The sequence below is a fragment of the Phaseolus vulgaris genome, chromosome 2 (assembly GCF_051622355.1).
Source record: "Phaseolus vulgaris cultivar YP4 chromosome 2, ASM5162235v1, whole genome shotgun sequence".
NCBI classification, from domain to species: Eukaryota; Viridiplantae; Streptophyta; class Magnoliopsida; order Fabales; family Fabaceae; genus Phaseolus; species Phaseolus vulgaris.
This window is the reverse complement of record NC_143499.1, coordinates 4,643,355-4,670,535: the sequence shown is the minus strand read 5'-3', so window position 1 is coordinate 4,670,535 and position 27,181 is coordinate 4,643,355. Positions and strand designations below refer to the sequence as shown.

The 27,181-nt window shown below is 29.5% G+C and overlaps 3 protein-coding genes across 3 annotated transcripts; 2 read left to right on the top strand and 1 right to left on the bottom strand.

The window, feature by feature from the left end:
- Positions 1-470: 470 nt before the first annotated feature.
- Positions 471-2,058, top strand: LOC137809595 (F-box/LRR-repeat protein At3g26922). Its single transcript, XM_068610709.2, has 3 exons — positions 471-1,403; positions 1,522-1,674; positions 1,774-2,058. The coding sequence occupies exons 1-3, from the start codon at positions 471-473 to the stop codon at positions 2,056-2,058; spliced, it is 1,371 nt and encodes a 456-aa protein (XP_068466810.1).
- A 2,562-nt stretch (positions 2,059-4,620) lies between these two features.
- On the top strand, positions 4,621-6,660 carry LOC137810404 (putative GPI-anchored protein At5g19250). The gene is made up of 2 exons (XM_068611643.2): positions 4,621-4,793; positions 5,994-6,660. The coding sequence occupies exons 1-2, from the start codon at positions 4,709-4,711 to the stop codon at positions 6,500-6,502; spliced, it is 594 nt and encodes a 197-aa protein (XP_068467744.1). The 5' UTR covers positions 4,621-4,708; the 3' UTR covers positions 6,503-6,660.
- A 10,090-nt stretch (positions 6,661-16,750) lies between these two features.
- On the bottom strand, positions 16,751-17,745 carry LOC137810403 (protein FANTASTIC FOUR 3). Its single transcript, XM_068611642.2, has one exon. The coding sequence runs from the start codon at positions 17,668-17,670 to the stop codon at positions 16,804-16,806; it is 867 nt and encodes a 288-aa protein (XP_068467743.1). The 5' UTR covers positions 17,671-17,745; the 3' UTR covers positions 16,751-16,803.
- Between the last annotated feature and the right edge of the window lie 9,436 nt (positions 17,746-27,181).

Below are 27,181 nucleotides of genomic sequence, written 5' to 3'. Positions count from 1 at the left end.
ACTACTTACATATAACCTCTCATTGTTATTGGAAACGTCAGTTTTGTTGTGCATTTGCAGAAGATAACACATGTTTTCTATTCTGTCATGTAGGATTAATAGTTTTAAAGAGTTAAATCCATGCATCTGTATGTGTATTTGTCGATTATAGGGTACTGTTAATAGTATAAAGATTGCGCTTTTCCCCATTTTCTGACTCAAAACCAGGGAAATAGTTGAAGCGTAACGTGTTATCATCATCACTTGGAGTGTATCGACTTGAGATTAGTACATTGGTGTAAATTTTCTTGAGTTAGGGTTAAAGGTCTACTAATAGTGTGTTTCTTAATCTTTGTAAATTTTGGTGTGAAAATATTAGTTGTTGCTTTCTACTTGTGTAAACCATGCCGATGATGATGCAGGAGTTTCTCTGTCCGAGTATTGCTTTTCCACCTTCATTTCAATTTTACTGATGCTTATGGTATACAGGGATGGATGCAAATTCTATGACTGGTAACGAGCAACACAAGGGAGAGAGAAGTACCGAATTAGGTGATCTACCAAACGAGATTCTTCAAGAGATTATATCCAAGCTGCCCATAAAAAATGCAATTCAAACTGCTGTGATATCCAAAAACTGGGAGAATCAATGGAAGAATATGTCAAAGGTTAAATTGGTAGGCAGAGGATACAGGGAGAGAAAAGAGTTCACAAAATTTGTGGACAAACTAGTTGCAGTTCTGAATACCTCTTGTATTAAAATACTCTCTCTATCATATGACTTTTGTGATGACAGTCCTATGGTTAATGGGTGGCTAAGTGCTTTCATCAAGCCAACAATTCAAGAACTAAGCCTCGATTTTGAAAGCCTTGAGGATCCATTGACCTTCTCTGATTCCCTGTTTAGATCCAAAGACTTGACACATTTTCATCTCAACATGCCGCAAATTATCATGCTTCCTTCCTATATTTGTTTTCCGAGTCTCAGCACCTTGAGCTTCAGAGATGTTGTGTTCCCTGATTCTTTATCAACGCAGAGACTTTTCACTGGTTGCCCTTCCCTGAAGAAGCTGAGCTTAATTGATTGCAATTGGAGCAACGTTGAAACTGTTCATATTGCTTGTCCAATGCTTCAGATATTGATCATAAGGGAGTGGGAAGATGACCAAATTGATTCAGTTGCTCCGGATGATCCAACTGACTGCCGAATAGTAATCACTGCAGATAACCTGAAAACATTCACTTATGATGGGGACTTCCTAAATGACTATGTTCTGGATTGTAACACATCATCGATCACTAATGGAGCTGTTGAGGTTCACCCACCTCCAATCGATAGCATGGACGCTGGTTTTTTCGTGCTCAAACTTCTTAAGGCCCTCTCAGAAGTGGAAAAGCTATCCATTTCTGACTTTGCTGCTGAGGTATGTGTCTCTCACATATAATCTACAACCTTATATATTTGTTATATTCTAGTGAGTGCACTACACAGTTGATGAGACTCTTTTGAATATTGAAATCTTTTGTTTGTGCATATCACAGGCTCTAAGACCATATTACCTCTCGAAGCTTCCTTTGTTCAACAATTTAGTCAAGTTTCATGTGGAGTCAGGAGCACTGATGAATCTGGCATCTGCTGCACTGCTCACCATATTGCGGCGCTCACCTCGTCTTGAATCTCTTGACTTCGCCATGGTAACTCATTGGTTTAAACCAGAAATCAATTCTTTATTTGCAAACAAAACGCTTATGTTATGAGTTTTATTGATTCGTGATGTTTTACTTGTACATCAGGGCGTGTTTCTGAATAAAAATGCTCTAAAGAAGGTTGTTCCATTTCCATCGTGCTTTGAAACAAGCCTCAAGACCATAAGGATTTACGGATTTACTGGGAGAAAGGAGGAGTTGTTTGCCATCAAATTTTTCTTGACATCAACTCCACAGTTGGATGCACTCTGGATTTTCAGCTATCCTTATGGTTTTGATGGAGATGAGGGAGTAGACAGGCTCCACAAATTGCGCACAAAGATTCTAGGCTTTGCTAGAGTTTCAGTAGATTGTGAGATATACTTTCAATAGAAATGTTGATCAGATTCCTTCATATATAATATTATAAGAGTTTGGAACACCGTTTTGTGTTTCTTTTGTATTTTTTGTTGTTGTTGTTTGTTGATTAATGAAAAAAACTTTGAATAGAGTATCATTTGTCTCAGAGAATAGAGTTACTGCATGTTTCATTCCGCGAGTTGTTCTTTATCTTTTTAAAGCTCTCTATGAAGAAGAAACCAATAATACATGAATAATTTTACACGTATAAATTTTGAAACTATCATTTTTTATACTTCCATTTAACAATCTATATCCCAGATTATTTTGAGTTAATGATACATTAAAAATAATAATAATAAATACTTCTTTTATTATATATAATCTTATTAAAATAATCTCACTCTTTTCTTAATTTGTTACATTTATGTGATGGTAAATTAAGAAAAAACATAATAAGCATTACAAACTGAAGGAAGATGTTACAAGAAACAAAACCGTAAATGTTAAACCTGTAAATAGTTTAAAAGAAAGAATATTTAAAAAAAAAATTATATTAAAAGGATTACAAGGTTGCAAGTTTTATTATCACTGGGAATGTAGTATATGTGGCCCACAACTTTTAATATGTATGAAGTCAGTTTTGTTTCACAAATGATTCTATATAATTATTAAAAATTAAAAATTTGTGTTTTGGAGTATTAAATATTTGTATTCATTACCTTTTTTTAATATTATACTAATGAAGAAGGTTCATGCTTTTACTTTTATTATTTAAATGTGATAAATTAAATAATTACTTTTAGCTTTAATAATATACTTAATAAATAATATCACTCAAACGAAAGATTTCGTTCAAAGGAAGATTTTAGGAGAAAATTTTCTTTATTTTGTATAAGAGAAAGAATACAATTCAAGTGATGATTTTCCTTTTAAGTACCTTGATTTTTTCTATATATAGGAACTTGTTTTCTATATATTTAAATTAACTGTAGAGATTTTTTTAAGGTGTGTTTCTTTTAATAGTTTAATCCTTTATTTAACATGACATGTGTTTGGTGGTAAATGCAACTTTGTGGAATATTAAAAAAATATATTTAATTTTTTTTACATGTGATTATTAAAAAAAACTATGTTATTAGGTGTGTATTGAGTTATAAAATATGTTAATGAAATATCCAAACTTTATCGATAATAAAAAAAAATCATAGATAAAAAATATTAGGTGATTAAAGCTAAAAGATTATTATTATTGTATTTCTATATATCAATATATTATTATATATCGTCTCGATATGATTGTATTTAATCTATTTGTATATTTTGGTATATATATAGGTATGATCATGTGAATTTGTTGGACATATTTTTAGATATCTATTTTATATATAAGTAATAAAATAAGATTTTTTTTCCAAGATTACAGTCACCTAAGGAGTTAAAATAATAAGGAAATGTAGATTATTGTTTGTATATATTGTTATGGACATTTTTAGTAATGAATATTTAAAAGTTGTCTAACTTGAAACAATTCTTCCCCTTAAACATTCTTATATGATATTTGAAGTAGTTTAAAATTTGTTTGAGTTCTTTCTAAAAAACTTAAGAATAAAAAACAATAACATACTCAAATTTTAAAATAATTTCAAAATGAAAAAAAAAATATAAAATTGAGTTGCTTAAGATGGTTTAATATTGATACATAACAATAAAAACAACAAATATTTTAGTATTTTATATCAGATGATATTAGCATATGAAAAATAGAACAATTCAAAAAGTGAAATTATCATAATCTTCTTACAATTCATTATATTAAATTTGTTAGACATACGAATAAAGTAATTTTTTTTATTAAATACAAAGTAATTTTAGAAATTAACATAATTATAAACTATTTTTTTTATATTTAAAATCAATTTTATTATTAATAAAAATTTATAAAAATAATTTCTAAATTAATATCTAATTTTTAGTATTAAGATTTTAGTTATTTACTATTTTATATTCTAAATTAATATTATTAATATTTTAGAGATCAATTTAGAATATAAAATATTAGTAACTAAAACTTAAACAGTTAATTTATATATAATTTAAAAATTATTTTATAAAATTTGTATTAATAATAAAGAAATACTTTTAGTATGTAAATTAATATCTAATTAGTGTTCAATTATTTTTTATTTCTAAATTTAGTTGTTATTTAATATATTTTTTAAGTATATTTTTAAATAATTTGTGGATATACTATGATAAGAATCGTGTATGTATCACAAATCCACTAATTTTTTTCAAAATCATATTAAATTGATTAGATCACTGTTAAAAAATATTAATTTGACAAGTGCATACTTAAATTATCAGTTTATAATCTTTCAAAAAATTTCCATCTTCTCCTATGTTACAACTTACAAGTTCACATTTTAATAAAAAATATTTCTCCTAATCTGAAACTATTTATTATTGTATTTTCAACCTATGAAGACTCATTTCTAAAATAGAAATAAAATGATAGATAATATAAAAGATAAAAATAAAAAGAATCATTTTAATTTTGTTTGTGAAAAACACTTACTATGCAGAAGATGAAGCTTTTACTTAACAAGGAAACACAAGGGATTCTTCATCATTTCAACTCTCTCTTTCTCTCTCTACTTAGGCTTCATTCAAACTACAAACAATGGCGTTATTCCGCTTCCCTCTGCTTTTCACTCTCCTCATTTCTTCCATTATCTTCTCCCATCACTCAGTGAAATGCGACCACGGTCAGTGCTCTGATACCATCACTTAATTTTTCCAATTATTGTTTTTATGCTTACCCTCAAATGGGTTTCACTTGTTATCATCAAACATATACTATATGAGAATTTTCTCTCACTATCTTTTATTGAATTTTCTTACCTCTCATCAAGTTTACAAATTTAAGTAGTTTTCTCTCTGGGTATGCGTTTTTTTCTGTCCTTATTTTTCACCCATTTATTGTGCCTGAGTCTCTCAATGGACAGTCTTAGATCTGTGTGGGAGAACGATGAATCTGACATCACTGAATCTTTGGGGATAGTTTATATCTTCTTTTAAACATTGACCTTGAAAAGATCTGCTCATTTGAGCTGATACCTACTGGATAACGAAATTTGAAATTGCATAATTCCATTGCTTATCAATGCAGAATGATCTTGTTCCCAACAGATTTGAATTTTGATGTTCCAATTTATATATCCGTTGGTTGACTAGATGGTAACTAAGTAACCTAATCGTGTACAACCATAGGGTTCCATGTTACTAGCTATGAAACATAGACACGGACACTATGCTCTAAAATGTAGGATAATATTTCAGTTTTTTTAGGTGAAAGATGTTTTTTATGATTTGTTCAAAATATTTGTTCTTTATTTTTATAATCATAATAAAATTTTATATAATAAGTTTGAGTTTTTAGAAAATTAATGTATTTTTTCTTTTTAAAATTGTATTATAACTGTACTAGAATTGTCAGAAATCCAACAAATATTTTTTGAATGAGACGCTTTACCGATACGTGTCCTACAAATGTAGTACGAGTGTCGGTATGTGATACGTGTGAATGCACCATTTAAGAGGCGTGTCCGAATTAATAAATTACTAGTGATCAGGTTTTTCATTAATCTTGTTGGTAAAGCATTCTGTGGTTGCTACTGAAGGTCACGGATTCTTCTTCCACTTAATTCACGTATAATGCCAGGAATTAAAATGAATTGTAGATCGAAGAGCTATATTTCGCATAGATTTGAATGCAATTTATCTGAGTGAGATGCTGTCTACACAGTCATGCACAGCACCATATAATCATGTATCAAATTGAAAATGAAGTTAGATTTGCAATGTTTCATGAAAAATCCCTACTATCATCCTGTCTCATTTCCTTGCAAACATGCACACTTTGAATTTGACATTTTGAGATTGCACTAACCTTAATCCCCTTGCAGACGAGGAAGATGATCTTTATCAGGGAATCAACAACTATAGGAAATCATTACACTTGACATCTCTAATTAAGAATGAAAATGCAAATTGCTTCGCTGATGAAATAGCAGACCAGTTCAAGAATCAACCTTGTACAAATACCACAGGTGCTAACACAGTCCCAGGCACAGAGCCTCGGTTCTCCAACTACCCAGACCTTTTAAATAAATGTCACTTGAATATTTCTAACACAAGGGATGGATCTGTGATGCCTGTTTGTGTTCCTGGCCTGGTTCCAAGCGTTGTCCTTGCAAATTTCACACAATCTCTCTACTCGGGTAATCTCAATGACTCCAAGTTTACAGGAATTGGTATTGGTTCAGAAGATAACTGGATTGTAGTCGTACTCACCACAAACACTCCTGAAGGAAGTTTTGTTCCTGAGACTTCTAATGGTGCTAATTTGATTTCTAAAATTGGTTTGTTTTACTGTTCAATGCTCTTGTTAGTTGGTAACCTTTTCCTGTTGTAAACAAGAGGGTGCCATTGTTCCCCATTTTTTTTCTTCAGTATTGTCGATTTGGAGGCATTGGTACCTCCTTAGAGCTTGTACTAATCTGTGTTCGGGAAAACTGAAAATAATGTAGACAGGTTCTTTTTTCTAGTGAAGCAGAAAACGATTGAGGTTAAGTGTTGTATCAATACTGCAAGTGTTTGAAGGATGCTAGAAAGGGTCAACAGCATTTTTCGACCAGAGTTGTTATATTACTGTTACCATAATCAACAGATTGTTTTTATTTTCTTTGAATATTTTACATTTGCCAAATCTGAATAGGAGGCAACAGATTGTAGCATTGATGACAGCAGATTACTGCTTTGGTTTGAAAATGGAAATTCTGTTGCTTATTTGATTTTTGAGGCTGCTTAGATTGCAGTTCCAAAAACTTCTAATTTAGTTCAAAGGTGTTTAAAATTCTCAAAAAAAGAGAAGGCACAATGGTTAGCACTTGTATGAGTGAAGCCTTCTGGGCTGGTAAATATATTCCTACTTAAAGATTCTCATCTAAACCGATAACCACTACCAGTAAAATTTGTTCTACGCTAGGATTTATAAAGCAGTTTTCAGTAAGAACACTTCTTAATATGTATAAATTATATCTAATGTATATAAATGAGTGTAAATCTTATCCTAAAAACAAAAATTCTTTTTATACCATATGGTATCAGAGTTATTTAAAACTTTTACGTAATAGTTCTTGATATCATTTACGTAATAGTTCTTAATATGATATCAGGTTATTTAAAACTATTACGTACTAGTTCCCAGTTGGTTCCAATTTATGTCTTCATTTACTAGTTTTCTTTATAAAGTCAATTTGTTAGTTAGTCTTCAGCCAACCTCCACATGTCTGTTATTTCATCTGCATTCACATGTCTTCTCTTGCAGGAGTTTACAAGTTTTGACCAATGAACATAACTTCAACCAACAAGTTCCCTTTCACCCCAAAATTGATGTTCTTTAAAGAGAGCTTGAAATCATTTTGCAAATTTCAATGAAACCAATAAGTATATCGAAGAAGCAGAGGTACCCCAACCATATTTACAGCGTATTGCACAGATGATAACTTTCCCATTCTTAGAAAATCCACAAACTTGCCGCTAAAAATTTCCCTACTTGAGAAGTGATAATTTCACTACTCCTTGTGTACTGTTCTTGACAAGAAAATATCTCCAAATATGGTCCAAAAGTAAGCCCACTTAGCATTTAAAGAAAGCTATACCTGATATTTAATTAAAAAAATCCAAATTGCTGTTTCTATATCACCGATAAATTTTTTATAATTTAATTATTATTTTCTTAAATATTTCTTATTTCACACATCACTTTCACTTTTATATGCTATAATATTTGTAATATAATTATACAATGCTTGATAATTTGTTGATTGAATATTAATATGGTGTCATTCCACATGCACATTCATCCTACTGGAAAAGTTCAGCATGTATATTTATAGGTGCGATGAATCAATCCTCCTTTAAGACTCTGACCATAGAGGATCCAAGTTGTTGTCAGAGATTGTAATTGCACAAGTTTTAGGCATAATTGGTGCTTGCCATTATGAAAACCTTTCTTTATAGTCAAATAGTTAGGAATTTCATCTTTGACATCCCAAATTCTTGATATTACAATATTTTCATTAAACAAATGCAGGGAAAGAAAGTTGGAATGTTGGTATCTGGCATGTCAATAGTATGGAAATGTCGTTCTAAATAAATTCAAAATTGGACTTTGAATGGCCCCATTAGCTGCTGCGTTCTATCTATGCATGTGAACTGTTTGTGACAAGTTTCTGAAAACTGTTCCAAACATAAATCAGAGAAATTGACAACTTCTTCATTGACCCTCTTAGGTTCTGGTTGTTTTCACTCTCTCACTGTTACATTTGTGTTGAAAGTGGTGTATTAGTGACGTCAATGAAGAAAATGATTAATGTGGGTAGTGAAGAGGCAAGGATCTGTTTTAATTGCCATATGTTACCTACGGGGCCACCCAATCTTGTCTCCATGCTTCCCAAAAAAAGCTTAATTTGGATAATTAGATTCTGCTAGCCGTAATTTTTTTCCTAAATAAAATGGTTAAGAAATCCCCATTAGTTCTTTTTGTTCCCCGGAATTAATCAATGCGATGATCTATTGGGATCTCTTTTGAAATTAGTGTTTTGGTCAAAGAATAGCAAAAGGGTCACTTTTGCTTCATATCTTTTTAATCACACAGTGTTGATCAAAGTGTCTGCAGCAGGACCCCAACAATGAAAGAACAGATGAAAAGGAAAAGAAAAATTAGGAACATGGGCTGCATTTTCAATTGAAAGAAAAGACTAATTAAAGTGAATGATAAGATGTTTGTGTGGGTAGAGGGGACGCGTCTTTTTTTCCTTGGAAGCATAGTTTGAAAGACTTTGATTCTGAGATATCAACCTGATACGGAAAAAAGATTCATGCAAATATGATTTGAGAGAGACACCAACATGAAAGAAGATAAAAAAGGTGTCACTTTCCACCCCCAATTTCACCCTCAGTACCATTTATCAGTATGTGGTATTAGTTAATAATCTGATTTTTACTTTATCATCGGAACTCTTTTGCAGATACACATAGGCGTTGGATACATGAAAATAAAACGGTTCAGTCTGCTTTACAATTCCTTGAAAGAGAGAGGCTGAAAATTGTGTATGTTAAAAAGTTGTTGATCCAGCAATCAGTGGAGAGACAGAGACAGCAAAAGGAAGGAAAAAGAAAGAAAAGAGAGAGGTCGAGGAATCATCACAAAATCTTGTGAATATGGTCTAAAGCATGCATGGGACCGCTATGACCAAAATAATGCTAAGAAAGGAAATGAAATACAAATACTGAACAATGTGTACATTCTCGTGAATCTACTCTTTTCTTTGACAGTATCACTTTGAAATATATGTCAAATTTCTTCTTGGACAAGCACAACACACCCATATAAAGGAGCTTCTTTGTGCTGGTCACCACTCTCTTTGATTTATCATCGTTGCAACTATTTAACCGTTGTTTCTTCTCGTGGTTTAAACAGATCTGGGGCCCTATTCTCCAACACCCTCATAGTCCTTCATGACATCTAAAAGCAACGAAAGAGAAAGAAAGAAACACAATCTGTGCCACTAATTTGCTTCTGTTGCATGTGGAGGCATCAAAATCACCCACATATACTTTTTATTCCCAAAGAATAGAATTTAGATGGTGTTTTACTTTGTTTTTGCACCAAATTTGTATAATTTCTTTTCACAAATTACGATTTTGGATAAAAAAAACTCTTATAATGGGTAAGTCATATACTATGTATACGATTTTAGAATAAAAGTCATACATGATTTGTACGATTTCAATGTAATATAATACAACTAAAGTCATATACGAGTGGTACGACTTCTGTTGAATGAAATTGACTAAGTCGTACTAGTGAGTAGGACTTTCACGTGAAGTTTTTTTCGACCTAAAGTCATATCCATAAGATACTATTTTCAATTTAAAATCTTCTATATGACTTACCCATATTACACTACTTTCTTAAAAAAAAAATCATTTTACTTCACATTTTTCAACAAGGAAAAATAGTAACATCTCTTCTTTAACAATTAATTTATACATTTTTTATTATTGTACTAAACGTTTTTACCTTAAAAGGAGAGTAATATTGCTATATATTTATATACACATGAAAACTTGATTGAGTTGGATATTTATGTTGTTTAAATAATACTCTAAACATGAGCTAGATTTCTTCGTAGAAACTCTTGAGTTGTTAAATGTCTTTCACCCTTAAATAAAATTCACAATTAGAGAGTGATTTAGATCTTTTTAAGATCAATGATCATGATTAAGGTAAATTTTATAAAAAAATTACAAAATTTTGAAACTTTAAACTTTAAAATTGTTTCATATATAGCCGTGAGTTCTGTTGAACAAAACTAATAATTCACAAACTAACTAAAAACTTGCAAATTAATTGAAATCTTGTAAGGTAAAAGCCGAGTGAAAAACTGAAAACCTATAGTAAACAAAGTAGTGGAATTAAAATTATGTGAGTATAGTCACTATTGAATTAGCATGTAAAAAGGTCAAACAAAATGACATGAAACAAGAGTGATAGGACACATACATGTTTTAAAAATAAAATACATAAGCAAGTTATTACTTATATTAGTGATCTTAAATTTGTGAGATAAAATGAAAAGAAGAGTTTGTATAAGAGTAATGCTTTATGGTGATAATGATACTGATGTAGGGAATATGCAGATGGATACATAACAGACCCGTGTAAGTAGACTTTCTCTCCAACAAGAGGATTGGTTTAATGCACCATCACACTCATATGCTTATCCGTTTGGGTAGTGAAGGACAGAGAGAAACCTCACTATTCATGCCATAGCTAAGAACTTTAAAATGATTTAACCCTTTTCCTTTTCTTTGGCTACTTGGAAAAATAATACTTGAATTGTAACAATCATCCATTTGTGGCATCTTCCTTATTTCAATTTATGTTTTTTTAAATAAATACGGTCAAGAACACACAGCTTTTCGATTTTCCCAATGTGTGAAAATATAAATTCTATAATTCATTCATTATATTATCCACACCAATTGGTTGACTTCTCCTATTTGTCCCCTTCAAGAGTTCTCTCTTCTTGTGACCAAGTTTGGGTGGATGTGGTGGTGGGGTCAAAATTCTAAAGGTTACAAAACTAGAGAGATGAAAGAATGCTTTTGTAGCAAATGTTGTTCCTTTTGTTTGTGACGCCATATGGCAAGTTAGACCCACCAATAATGGGGGCAAAATCTCTACTTTACAATGCTCAATCTTTATTCTCCTTTCCAAGAAATCAAAGCATGGTCTTTTTTTTATTCATAATTTTTTTTCCCTTATTTGGAGCTCAACAACACTATTTTTATACACAGTAATGAACTGAGTCCGAATATGTTGATGAATTGTCGTCTATTGATATGTTTAAATAAAGGCAACATCAACATTAATTAGAAGATTCTGGGTAACTGATCTTTAAAATGAGATTGCATTTATTATTGAATTAGGTCAATAGTAATGTTAATTACAAAGAAATTAGGATGAAAATTTCAATATATATCATAAATACACTAAAAAGTATACCTATTTTTTGTTACACTGAATGTTTTAGATTTGAGTTTTTCAATATTGTTGTTTGATTACGCTTTTCATCAATTTAAAAAATTGAGAATGTGCGTATATTTATATTTGTTGTTCAAAAGTTGCTTAGTCATTGAATTGTCCATTTGTTGGAAAGCACAAGGTACAAAACTAAGGACTGAAGACAAGAAAAAAGTAAATAAAGAAATTAATTAAAGTCTAAAAAACCCCTCCAACATCACTTGGTGGAAATCGTTTGGAATAATAAATTGGCAATCTTTTTATAAAAAAAATTGATTATCTTTTCTTTTGTGCCCAATAACTAGTGTTGTTGCATAATTGGCTTCTAAAACTTTGTGGAAGAAGGGAAGGAAAGTGCTTATATATGTTTCCAACAAAACAAAAGCAAAAGGCTTTACAATGCTTAACAAACAAGAAAAACCAGACCCTTTGCAAGATGAAACTGAATCTATTTTGATGTCATTCAAGGAGCATTTTAGATTTTTCTAGCAGCAGATTTTTTGTTCAAAATCTGGGATATTTTGCATGTGAGATTGGATCAAAGACAATTAATGCCAAAAGCTGAAACAGTTTGAATATACAAATGATAGATTCAGAAGAACCACACATGATGTTTAAAACAATGATGTCAGCAGTTTTAAAGCTTTGTGTTATGTCATAATTTGGATTTTACAAACAATTTAAATGTTAAATTCTGACGCTTAATTTGGCAACATATAAAAGAAATGACTGCACGCACTCAGCTAAAGTACCCAAATTATGTATGGTATACTTGTTTTGAAACAATTAATGATGAAAAAGAAAAACTAAACCCAACTGAATGTTCCAATAAAAACTTAAATGAATTTCTCTCTTCTTATACACCTTAAACCCTAAATTCTCACGTATGCATTTTCATATTAGGTGTAAAAAATTATTTTATTATTTTAAATAACAATTTTATTTTTTAAAATAATTTTAGTTATATTTGTATTTTTATATCTCTTCCAACATTTTCATCTGTAGTGCTTCTTCGACTGCCATAGTGTTTGAGAGAACAATTTCATTAGTTGACATATTTTAATTTATTTTATAAAATAAATTCACACTCACTTGGAGACATGGATCTTTTGTAGTTAGAAGTTTTTTACAAAAATTCTATCAAGAAAATAATTGTTGTTACACTTGCAATAGTTTCATGAAGGGAATTGTTATTACAAAATAAATTGTGAACCATGGGAACCAAAAGTTTGTTTTACAAAAGTATTTTTTCCAAAAGTTTCTTTTACAAAAAGATTTTTTTTCCTCTGCCAATTCATGTTTACTTATTTCCTTTGAACTGGCCATGCCAGGGAGTATGGGTGAAGAAAGTACAGCATTCTTTACATGTTATTATTGGCACGTGTTTTGCGTTTTGTGATACAGTACACACTCCACTTTCCCAGCTTTTTGGTCAGACCAGACTCTCAGACTCATTAAACTTTAAAAAAAAAATGTAAAAAAAATGTGTTTTTTATCAAGTCTTATCCAGATGAAGTGTCAAATTTGTTAAGAAAAAAATACTAAAAGATTTTAAATTAACGAGTAAGGATCAAACTCATATATAATAAGATATTATTTTTAATTAAATTTTTTAGATGATAAGTAGATAAAACTTTATAATGTACATACTCATATTTTACTTATTTCTAAATTTTCGACTTATACTTAAATTTTTAATACATAATATTTTTATCAGCTAAAAAACTTAGACATATAAGTAGATACCAGCAGTACGTTTATAGTGTAAGAAAATACATAAAAAAAATTAGGTAGTTGTTTAAATATTTGATACATGATTATATGGTGCTGTGCATGACTGTGTAGACAGCATCTCACTCAGATAAGTTGCATTCAAATCTATATGAAATATAGCTCTTCGATTTACAATTCTTTTTAATTCCTGGCATTATACGTGAATTAAGTGGAAGAAGAATCCCTGACCTTCAGCAGCAACCACAGAATGCTTTACCAACAAGATTAATGAAAAATCTTATTACCAGTCGATGTGGGATCTCCAACACACCCCTCACGCTGGGGATAGGCTCGAAATGGCTCTGATACCATATTACGAAGTGGACTTTAAGCCTAACTCAACCCCATAAAACCGGCTCATAGGGTTGAGGTCTGCACCCATTTATATATTATGAAATGTTCTTATCTCTAGTCGATGTGGGATCTCCAACAATATTAATTTTTTAAAAACTCAAACATATTATATAAAATTTTATTATGATTATAAAAATAAGGAACAAATCATTTTGAATCAACCATAAAAAAACATCTTTTTGCTAAAAGAAACCTAAAACATTTGTACACATAAATCTTTATTGTCAATTTATATAATTCATAATTATATAATATATAGATTTGTGTCTCTGTATCCTATATTTTCAAGTATATTTCCGTGTCTGTGTCGTATCGGTGTTCGTGTCTATGCTACATAACTAGTAACATGGAATCCTTTGATTGTAAAAACGATTAGGTTACTTAGTGAACATCTAGTCAACCAACTGATACATAAATTGGAACATAAAAATTCAAATATGTTCGGAACAAAATCATTCTGCATTGATAAGAAATGATATTATTTATTGTTCTTGAACAGGGTTGAGACTGAGAAAACGATCATTTTTCTTCTTGATATTGGTCGGTCGATCCACCTCTACTTCCTCTCTTCTTGAAAGAACTTCACAACTCTCTCTTCGCTTTTCTCCCATTTGTCCTTGTAAACTTCAATCTCGGATGGTACCTGCAAAAGACACTTCGACACTCGAGTGAAATCTCGATATTCGGTGAACAAATCGTTTTACACTAGCCATGAGAAATATCTTTCTGTTTAAAAAAACTAAAACATACTTGTGTACATAAATCTTGATTGTCAATTTATATAATTCATAATTATACAATATATAAATTTGTGTCCCTATATCCTATATTTTAGAAATTATACGTATCTTTGTGTCTCATATCGTATTAATGTCCGTGTTAGTGTTGTATAGATGATAGTGTTGCATAGATGATGGTAGATGTTGGTGCACAATGCACATGGTGAGGTGAGGGGTAAATGGGAGCATGAGACCCTCTTACAATAACATCATGCACCACCAACCTCACTTTCACTCATCACCCACACAAGTTAATCAAACCCACAATAAAGACACGATTATGGTTTTGATTTTGTTTCAGAGTCGAGGATCTTATTGGTCCCCCAAATTCGTACGACACCGATACGAATCCTCTCTTGTGTTTCTGACAGTCTATGTATACTCTTCCATTGGATCCAGTTGAGTTACGCAGGTATATGTTTTTTTGGAGAAGAGAAGAGAAGAAAAATGGATTCCATTGAAATGGACCGTACAAGCTGCAGAGTCGTAGTGCAGAATCAACCAAATCTTCCCGATATCATTCACACGCTCTTTTCATTCATTTCTTCCTTTCTGTTTTTCCTTTTTCTCTTATCAATCACATCTCTTCTTCCATATCACACACCTTTTTTTTTACCCAAATAACGTCTCTCCCACTATCACATTTTACTACTATACATAGTCAGAAATCACTTCTTGCTCACCACATTCTTACCTATGCTCTTTTTCTTTCCAATATGTTTGGAAAGAGATAAAAACGTTTGTATAGTATTATATAATTGAGTATAAATCTTATCCGAATAGATTTTATGAGGGTAAGTTAAATTTATTAGGTCATCCGCTATCGAATCATTATTAGACCACTCATAATATATAGTCTTACATAAAAGTTGACAGATTTTGATATGAAAAAGTATGTTAAAAATCTCAAAAAAAAAAAAAAAAATATTCTTAGTATATAAATCAGTTTTATAATATTGAATTAAGTGGAAAGTTATAATTTATAATATGTTAAGTCATAAGTCTCTAAAACCTTTAACTACTGCATTATAATTATAGATAGATTATGAGAACTGGTTATTTTTAATTAAATTTCCTCTAAATTGGTTTGTATGTGAACAAATTCAAAGTTAAATGAAAAGCAATTGTGTAACACATCCCATGCCGTAGCTCTCTTTAAAAGAAATAAATGAAGCTACGATAATACTTGGTATTTTTCCTGCTTCTTTATTGCCACTGAACAAAGAGAAAAGGAAAAAAAAATGTCAATTTAGTCAGTTAGGTTAAAGACCAACTGAATTAGAAATCTTATTCGACATGGTACTTTTATTCTATAAGAATTAACTTAATTATTTTATTCTATAAGGAATAATTTAACTACATTGAGTTAAGGATATATAAAGTTATTTAATTGAACAAATTTTGCATTTCCACTTTATTTGTAAGTAATTTTGCTAATAAAGGGATTCCTGATATTTTTTATATAATAATATGATAATGATAAATAAACGTAACAATAAAGACTTTCAATATTTAAAGTATGAGACATAGAAAAAGGAAAAGGAAAGAAATAAAAGCAGAGGAAAAAGAAGAAGAAAAAAGGTTAAACGTTTCAAAATGCGCCTAAACTCTCTGGAGACATAAACACATACTTTTAGTTTTTGTCTTCATGCTATTTTTTTTATTCAAACATTGAATTATGGATAATGCAAGACTAAAGATTCGCAGCATATTCAAAAGAGAGGGGGTGATAGTTTTATACTCTAAAGTATATATATTATTATATTGTTAAAAGTAGTTGTTAGGTGGGCGTAATTTTTTAAAAAAATTTCAAAAATATAATTTCTCTATTCAAAATCAATACTAATTTAATAACGATTTGAATCTAATAATATTTGGATCGTACACAACAAAACGTTGATATGACTCAAATTAATTATATAAATAATATAAGTCAAATTTATTATTATTATAGTATTGATTTGTAATTCTTACTATTTGAACATTTTTGCAGTAAAATAAATTTTATTGGGAAATGAATGCAGTGATGAGTTGTGACACTAATGTGGTACTGTATGTCCGTGTTTTGTGGCTGTTTTGTGGCTGTCGGAGACAGAGAGAGTAACGATAATAACTACCAAGCAGAAGGAAGTTTAGTGGGGAAAAATAATAAGTAAGAAAATTGAGATAAAAAATGTAGAAGTTGGTTATAGATAGATCGAAATTAAATGCAAATTAAATCGAAATTAAACGAACTGGTTCCCCCCAATTTAGTAACAAGTCAGTGATGTTTTCATGGTCTTCTTCCTTGCACCTGCTTGGCCACTCGAACTTAGTGTTTTCCACCCTCACAACACCTTCAACACCCCAACGCTTCACCTCTTTTCTATGTTCATGTTCCTGCAACACTTCCCATTCACTCTCATTATTCTCACCATCAACACCTTCATCGTCGTCATCGTCATCATCTTCATCTTCATGTTCATGTTCTTGTTCTTGTTCTTCTGCTTTTTCTACCTCCTCTTCTTCCTCGTCCTCCACCACCACCTCTTCCGTCCAAAAGCAGAGGCGAAGGCGACCATGGCTTCTCTCTGCTTGGAAAGAGGATGGGACCTTGGTGAGCTGGAGCACTAGCCGCCCATCTTCTCTGTGGGGCCTGACCCGTATCGATTCGGATCCTCTTATCGTCGTCAATGGTGGTGGAAAACTCCGACCTTCACGCGCTCTCCTCTTCTCCTTCTCCCTTATCCCCGAACTCGCTTCACCTTCGCCGCATTCTGATGAACGGGACGAGAGCATCTCAATGCCGCTCTCTATGATGTCGCTGCCCGTCTCATTGCCAAGATTTTCCGTGCAGAGCTCAAGACTTTTGGGGCTGAGTCTCAGAGATGATGGCTTCACGAAGCTGTCAAAACTCGTACTTTCTTTTGAAAGAGCTTGAATGGTGCTCCAAGCAGCGTAGGGTTGGTTGTTGAAGGGTAAATCAATGGGGTGTTGGGGAGGGGGAAGTGGTTTTGGGGATGAGAACACGAGTCTGTGTATTCTTGACTCCACGAGTTGGGACTCCATGTATGAGTGGCACAGAGTTGCAGCCATGTGCATTGGTGGGTTGGGTTATTAAGAAGAAAGAGCAGAGTTGAGAGATTGAAGGATGGAGAGAAAAGAAGAGAGGGGGCATGGCATGTGGGAGAAGTGAGGGGGAGGGCTCATTTGTAGTTGCAAAAAGTTCATTTCTGCTGGGTTGGGTTGGGCTGGGCCTGGGGGCTGGGGGTACATTATGGGCTAATTCTCCCTGCAGTTCAATTGTGATCTCATCCTAGAAAAACTTTATTTTTTTTTTATGTATATACGGAGACTTTCTCTTTTTAAATTATAATCTATTTAGACAGAGATTCACTTATCATTATATTTTATCATTATTAAATTAATTACATATAATTGGATACAAGTATAATATAATACAATATTACATACAATAATTACGTATAATTTAAATTTGATAATTATTATTTTCTTATTAATACTGTGAATGATCATATCCGAAAGACATTCTTGTGTTGTGGATGGTCATATCTAGAAAACATATCTCAGTTTTGAATTTGCATATCGAGAAGTGTCTTATTTGTTATGGATATAGATATCTGAAAAATTAAGAGTAAAATAGACAATTTTTTGTAAAAGTATTGGTTCTACTCACCATTGATCTGGTGCTGATGACAATTGAAAAGAGAAATTAACCTACATTATGTCATGTACAGAGTTGGGGATTGGGTAGGGGGCCATTTTCCCCACTTCCCTTTTAACTTACTTTTCTATTTTCCTTTTTTATACTCTCTTTCCTTCATTTTTGTCATGTTATTGGTCATTTTATATACATATGCGTGTGTCTGTGCTGGTGTGGAATGAAAATTTTCTCCTTTTTGCGCCACTTGCTGAATTCAACAGTGGTGAAGTCCAGCACAGGATTGAAAAGGCGTTAATAAAATAAGGAGAAGGGTGAAATAAAAGGAGATCCTGTTGTGTTGGTTGGTTCTTCTATGGTGAGTGTCCTTAGGGAGAAACGAAGGAATAAAGGGAAGAGAAAGTGTTTGATTTTCTGTTTGCCGCAAAAACACAACCTTTACTAATTACCATTCCTTTCCAAAAGAAACCCAACAAAAGTACAGACCACTAAGGATTCTCCCGAATATTGGCTGACAGTGATTGGATGATTCATTATATCAGCTTCTATAAATACTTTTTTTCCCGGAATATCCCAAATTCTCTATGTAAATAGCGTCTAGATACTATCTTAGACTGAGTGTACAATTCTTGATGTTTCAAGTATTCTAACACAAATACCGATACTCGATTGATCAGAGATGACCTGAAAAATGTACTCTGACTCTTAAGTAAATATTTTATAAAGAGTGTATATTGATAATTGGTAAGAAAGTACCTTATTCCTTCCACAAAAGAGTTCTATTTATAGTGTGTAGTTATGGACTCTTGCTATGATGGACTGAATATCAGTTATTCTGACATGAATCGTGATCCTCATTAATAGAGAGGTATAATGGCATATATCATATTTATAACATCAGTTAATCAGTATTTAGTTGATTTATCTAAATATTTTTCGTATATTGAGAGGATAAATACAATTAATTAAGTATTGTTGTAACTATCGTTATTGCGATTTATTGTGCATTTTAAGATATTATTTGACTCAAACCGTCAATTACCAAGATCAAGACTAATTCGTTCAAAATGGACCGATAAACTAAGTATTACTCGAATGTGATCATACTCTAAATTTATTTATCTAAAATAATGATGAAATATTATGGGCATAGTCTAATCCTTTATTTAGAACACCAATAATTAACGTTTATCATAACTATTTCTAACTGATTTTATTATCTTATTTTTTCCAAAATATCATGATTTCCTTTCTCTTAACAAAAGTACAAAATTAAAAAGAAAATCCTCTTGCGGTAAGTATCATGACCTTGCTATAAAAATTACAAGGGTAAAGGGGGAAGAAATAAAAACAAAGGGTAAGTTTAATAAATATGCTGAAAGTTTGGTAGAAGTTAAAATGGCATGTGACAGTTGAAAATATCATTGATAGTTCAAAAGTGTTATTTAATTTTTAATTATCTATTATATAGTTTTAATTATTTGACAGTTTTTATATTATGTTTTCTAGTATTAATAAGTGTTATATTTTAAAATATTTCGAACCAGATTTAAAATAAAACAAATTAATATACTCTTAAAGTTTAAGTAGATACTATATGCTTATATCGAATTAATGTGATGGTTAAAATATGATGTATAAAATATGATGTATAATACTAAAGTATAAGTTATTAAAGAGCATTTAGAAAATGTTTATTTTTTTTATAAAAAATACTCAATATTATTAATAAAGTAAAAAAAACTAATAAAAAGGCTAAAAATTATCATTATAAATTGCTAAGTTTGATTAGGTGTGAAAATGTTCGAGTTTCTCAACAAATGCATGGCATACCTAAGTCAAATCAAATATTTAAAAAGTAGGTTAAGCTTAGGCTTTTTATTTATAAAAACTTGTTTGATTAAAAAGATCATAATATCTTTCCCACTTAAAAAGCCTTTCGAACTTTTTGAGTAAATTATGTAAATTATAAAGAATAGCTTTTGTTTTTATTATTATTAAAATTATTATTATAGATTAAAATTATTCCTTTATTTAGCTTTCTTAACCATTCGACATACAAACCTACTTAAAAAGAATATCAAACTTATAAAATTATTAACAGATAAATTTATACCTTATTTAAAAGTATATAAAAAAGTGTTTTTATATCTGACCTAACTGTATTAAAATTCAAAGTGAATAGAGTTATTAGTTATGAAACATGAGAAAATGAGTAGACAAAAAAAATAAAAAAAATATCTGAAATAGTGATTAAAGGTTATTTATTTATTTAAGTAACTTGGGTTCGAATTTATCCAAGCAACAATTTGTTACTAATATGAATTTTAAAAATAATATTGTAAATACTAAAAGAGCTTAAAAAAATATTTGTTAATTATATGAATAATAATTATAAATGTACCGGTCAGGACCAGACGACAGGTGAAAGTCTCGTCATCCAATCAAAGTCAATCGATACAACCAAATTAATTACGTCTTATAGGAGATTAATAAGACCAAACTCTCGTTATGATAATTGAAAACATTAGATAATATATTCTTAATTATGATAAAAAAAACCCTAATCCGGCATGACACATGATTATCATATAAATAGTCACACATTTCGAGAAAAAGGTATGTCATCATCATGCTTAATTTTATCGAGCACTAAATACCGAGATCTCATTTAAGTGTGGGAATACCTTTTGCATGTAACATCCGAGATTGAAGTTTACAAAGACAAAAGACAAAAGAAAAAAGAAAGAAAGGAAAGTTGTAAAGTTCTTCTGAAAAGAGATGAGGTAGAGTAGATCAACCGACCAATCAAGAAGAAAGGTGATGTACTATCGGTTCGAGAACAATAAATAATAATAAAAAATAGATAAAAATAAATAAATTAGAGGGGTGGTGGCTGGATTGATGTTTGCATATTTTCTAAATAAGTCATTCCTTTAAACCCAAAGCAGGAAATTTGTCGTACCCACTTAACTATAACGTACGGATATCTCACAAAGCCATTCCAATCCAAAAGCGATTTGAAAAGGAAAGCACTTATTCTCCACCAACACCACCCCTTTACCACTGTCGGCTAAGATTAACCAACCAATCTTAAATGCAAAAATTAAATATCTTCTTTCATTTATCCTTCTCTAATCATCTTATTATGCTATAATCAATTCACCCTAATTAATACCACACCTTAACTACCTATCCTAAATGCTTAAAGTGTTACACCACTTTTTCTTCTTTTTCAACATTGCTTAGAGGCTAAAAAAGTATTAGTAATATGCTTTTTTTAAAATACTGCAATACTTTTTTATTTGTTAACATTTACTAAAAATTATAAAATTTTGTACTGCTTATTAATTCAAAATTCAAATATCATGTAAGCAATATATGGAACATATGCATGCTGAGAATAATGTGATAAGACTTATATATACCATTCAATTATTATATATAGGTATTTGAAAAATCAAAGTTAAAATAAAATTTTCAATTACTAATGATTTTTAATATAGATTTTGATAATCTTTTGGTTGATTTTATAATCATATTAAGTTTTATGATATTATTTTAATTAGTCAAATAATGTATTACCAAAATTATTTTATTAATAATAATTTATTTATAAGATATTTTAATTATATTTTGAATATACAGCAAAGGAAGATAAACTATTGTCTATTGTAATTATTTATTTTCTTTTATTAAAACATAACAAACCAGACAACATATAAAACCATAAAGTATCAAAAACTATTCTAAATCCTGAGCATATGCTTCTTTATATTAAGAAAGCTAAATAGTTCAGTTTGGTGTGTTTGTCGGGTCTTTTTAACTATAGTGCAATTTTTCCCTATATTTATTAAAATGGATATATTTTCTTTATAAAAAAATATTTTTTTTCTATAAATTTTGAAAAAAAATAAAATTACACTCGATAAAAAAAACTGATTGTCTGGGGACAACTTCATACATCATTCTCCATCTTCGATTATTATAAAGTTTAGAATTAAATAATTTTAATTTTCTATTTGTAATAATTGTGTTTGACATTTCATTGTACTTATGGTTAAGTTGAGTTTGTGGTTGTTTATTATTTTATTATGTAATACTTCTTAATAATATTGTTCAATCTTATACACTATTTAGGAGTATATGTCTCTAATATGCCGAAATAACAGATAAATATCGTTATCAGCACTAAAACAATCTAATAAATATGAGTGTATATGTAGCACCAAACAAAAGTTAATGAAAAACTTTTAACAAACTATGAGAAATAAAAAACTATGACGAGAAGCTAGTTAATCAAACTTAGAACAATGAGATATCCAGAAACTTCTCTAACAAAATTTTAGCACGACCCAGTAGTTCATGAAATCGCAGAGTTAGGGTGTGTTTGCTTCCAAGTGGGAGGAGGGAGGGGGTGTTTTTTGTGTTTGTTTCCATGATTTAGAGGGTGGGAGAGAGAGGATGGGAGAGAGAGTGGAGAGTTTTTTTCATTCTTCACAAAATGAAGAGATTTATGGGGATTTAGTAGGATTGTTGCATTTTACCAAAATACCCTTGTGCATGTATTTTATTTTAATATATAAAATTAAATATTACATAAATCTATTTATTATTTATAATTTCAAAAATATTTAATTATACTATTAATAACAATATATAATTATAAATAATAAAATAAAATTATAATATCAACAATATATAGTTATATAAAGTAATAAATGAATATTATTTTCATAAATTTTAATGTATTTAATAAATTTATTTCAATTTAACACCAAAATATTTTATATTATATTTTTTAATTTTTTTATTAAAAATATAAATAATTATGGATATTATATATTAAAAATATTTAATTAATTAAAACCTACACAAAAAAATCATAATCCATTATTTAAATATTTTTTAATAAGAAGGATAATTTTGTAAACTTACAATAAACCATCCTTACAAATCCACTCTATCATCCCTCAATCCAAACAACCTCACATATCCTCACACATTCTCTCCAATCCTCACAAATCCACTCCCTCCCCTCCTCAATCCAAACAGAGCCTTAGTGTTTATGAAACTGTCACGTTTTTTCCTTCAATTTCTAGTCAATGTGGGATCTCTAATACACCTCTCACATTAAGACTATCAGTTTGTACGTAGGATTGTATATTATGGACAGTCCGATAATAATCTGATAGTAGATGACATGATAGTTCCAACAAACTCTTCTTAAGATAAACTTTAACCAGATTTTGATATCATATTAAGAAGTAAATTTTAAATATAATTCAACTTTAAGGTCTACACCCACTTATATTCTAATTATTCTAATTTTTAGTTGATTTGAAATCTCTAAGACTTGTTTCTTATGGACTTTCGTCAATTGATACATAACTGAACTATATAACGTTGCATGCATCAAGCAGCCAATTACAATACATCAAGCAGCCAATTACAATATGTAGGATCAGAAGGTCCTATGTGTGGAAATTCTGTGATATGTTTATCTTGAAATACTTTTTCCTCTACGCGCCCTAAATAAGCATGGTACCTTAACCCTAAAGTTTTTCTAAAGTAAACATGCTACGCTTATATTATTGTTAATCATGTCTGTATCAGAAAAAGCTATGAAATAGAAAAAGAACATGACATGGTCAACTTTTGCATCTGCACTGTTTTTTCCGTTTAAAGGGCTTAACTCCAGCTAACAAGCTATGAGCGCAGATCCTCCTTAGAGAGATAAAATTATATTTGTATCAGATTTTTTTTTTATTAACAAAAAAAAAAAAAAAAAAAAGTGACACACTTTAGGGTTGATTCAATCTTCTTACAAAGCAGAAGAGACATACACCTCAAGAGAACCCGACTGTTTATCCTGTCACAATTACCTAAAAAAACGACTTAAAATTCAAAGACCAACCCCGTCACACTATCAGCAACTATTAATTGAGTACATACATATGAGTGTTCTAAACATCAATCAAAGAACGAAAAACTCGCTAAAGATATCTTTGACGAAATCCAAAACCAAACTTTAACTTGTGTCAAGAAAAAAGACTTTAGAATAGTCTATCACTCCTCCATTGAATAAACAATTATTTCTATTCCTCCAAATCCCACTTACCAATTATATTTGTATCAGAATACATATATGTACTAGCTAGCATGTTCTTTAGCATCAGGTTTAGTAATGGAGAATCTTTAACGAAGTATGCGTCATGCCCCTTTAATTAAGTGAAGCCTAAGGACACTTATGTTTTCAAATGTAGCAAGAACTTTGGTGTGAGGGACAAGAGAATCCAATTCACGGCTTACATAAGCATTAAGCAAGTAAAAGGCTATGTGTGAGTGCGTCACCATTCTCTTCTAATAATTTCAACTATTTTTAAACCTTCAACTTTCTTCTTTTCAACATAAATAACTCAATAAAACTGTTAGGTAATGGATCACAGCATGTCAACTAATTGGTAACCACTTGCATTAACAATCAAATTGCTTATTTCAAAATCAGGTAAACTATAGCCATATAAGTCATGTAGATTTCATTAATTAGTTAACAAATAATGAAAGCCAGAAGAAGAACAGTTATATCATGAGTAAACAAAAAATTAGGTTTTCATTGATTATGATAGTTAACTTCATCCACAAGAGAAAATTATTAAATAGTAATCAAATTTAGAAATAAAAAATAACTAACCATTATATTAACTAAATTAGATACTAATTTAGAGACTAAAAAATTATTGGTATCTAAAGTAGTTTCTATTATTAATAAAAATTTATAAAATAGTTTCTAAATTGGTATCTAAATTAGTTACCTAAGTTTTACTTACTAATATTTTAGATTTTAAATTGGTTTCTAAAATACTAATAGAGACTAATTTAGAATATAAAGTAGTAAGTAGTTAAAACCTTGGTAATTAAGAGGTTAGATACTAATTTAGAAACTATTTTATAAATTTTTATTAATAATAAAAATTATTTTAAATGTCAATAATTGTTTTAATTTATAAATTGATCTCTAATTTAGTCAAATAATAACTAATTATTTTAGTCTTTAAAATTAGTTTCTATTTAATAATTTTCTTATATAGATCAATTTTATAAAACTGAATTTCTACATAATTATCAATTATTCATATTGAGAACATTAAACATGAAAATAGAAAAGAATATATATATATATATATATATATATATAATATGATAAACTCATAAAAACTTGTTATGAAAAAGTGTGATAGCATATTATAGGAATAAATGTTAGATCTAGAATCTATTTTTTAAGATAATATCACAACTTATTTTAGTAAACTATTGAATTTATTATCTCACTCACTATGTCTTTTTTTATTTTATTTTTATACCTATATTTAATTCTTATTATGAGATAGTGTACTAGTGAGTGCATATTAATTAGAGATATAAATAAAAGCATATGTTATCATGACATGGGTTGGGTTGTCTTGTTTGGTGTATTCAAACAAAGTGTAATGTAAAGGTAGGGCAGAGTTATAAGCACAATTTGTAACAGATTTTTTTGGCACATATATTCTTATAAATAGGTGATGTTTTCTATATGGGTTAGGTGATCCTTTTAATTTATTATTTTTGGTTGATAAAAAAGAGGATAAATACTTTATCTTACATATTAATTTTTTAGTGTTACATTAGTATTTAGAATGTAGCTTTTAAAAACATAAAATACTCTAAAGAACAAATAGGTGAATTAATCAAAGAATAAAAAAAACACCAATTATTCTTCATCTAGGAGAGGAAGAGTAGTCATGAATTTGGTCAACTATAATATTTATTAAAGGCACTTTGTTGTACTTTTACTGAATTGTTTAATCCATTATCATATTAAATAATTTAATATTAATAATATGATATTTTTCACTAAAAATTATATTTTAAATTAGAAAAGTTCCCACAAAATTGTTTTCGTTAAACATGGTAAAAAGACATTTTTTACACTTAAAAAAATTTATTATAAACTAATTTAGTGATAAAAGATAAATAATCATTATATTGACTAAGTTAGATACTATTTTACAAATTATATAATTATTAGTATTTAAAGAAATTTTTATTATTAATAAAAAATTATAAAGTAGTTTTTAAATTGATATCTAACATTAGTTATCAAGATTTTAAAATATAAAATAGTTAAAAGTTAATGTTATATACCAATTTATAAATTACTTTATAAAACTTTATTAATAATGTAAATTACTTTAGATATTAATAATTTTGTAGTTTATAAAGTAGTATTTAACTTATTCAATATGATGACTAATTATTTTTTTTTGTCTCTAACTTAGTTGATATTTAATGATATTTTTATAGTGTTAAAAGTATTATTTATTGGATAATTTTTTTTCCTAAAAAAAACTCAAAATAACACAACAAACCTACTTTTCTAGATTTAGATTATCGACAAACAACTAAATTTTTCACATATTTAAGGACCAAAACTAACTCTAAAGATGGAAGTTAATATTTTTAAAAAAGAATATAGAGATTTGGAGCAATTTTAGCACAACTTCATTGATTTCTTGTATTTTTTCAAAACACCATGTCTATTTCTAATCACCATACTATATAGAAAACCAAAATAATATACAAGTACACTTGTTAATTTGATTCATGGTCCACTGTTAATTTTAGCTCACTTCTAAATTAAGTTTTCTTTTATTAGTCTATCAAATGAGTAGGTTAAAAAGTCTTCATTTCCAAAGCCTTCACATAAAATGCATTAGGGTTAGGGTTAAATGTGTTTGACTCACTACAAAACTTCAATCACTACAAAACTTCAATCAACCTCTAAATACTATTTAGGATTATAGAGTCCTTAAAATATTTTAAATTACGAATTGATCGCTAAATACTTATATTAATTATAAATGGGTTTTAATTATTTTTTACTATTTG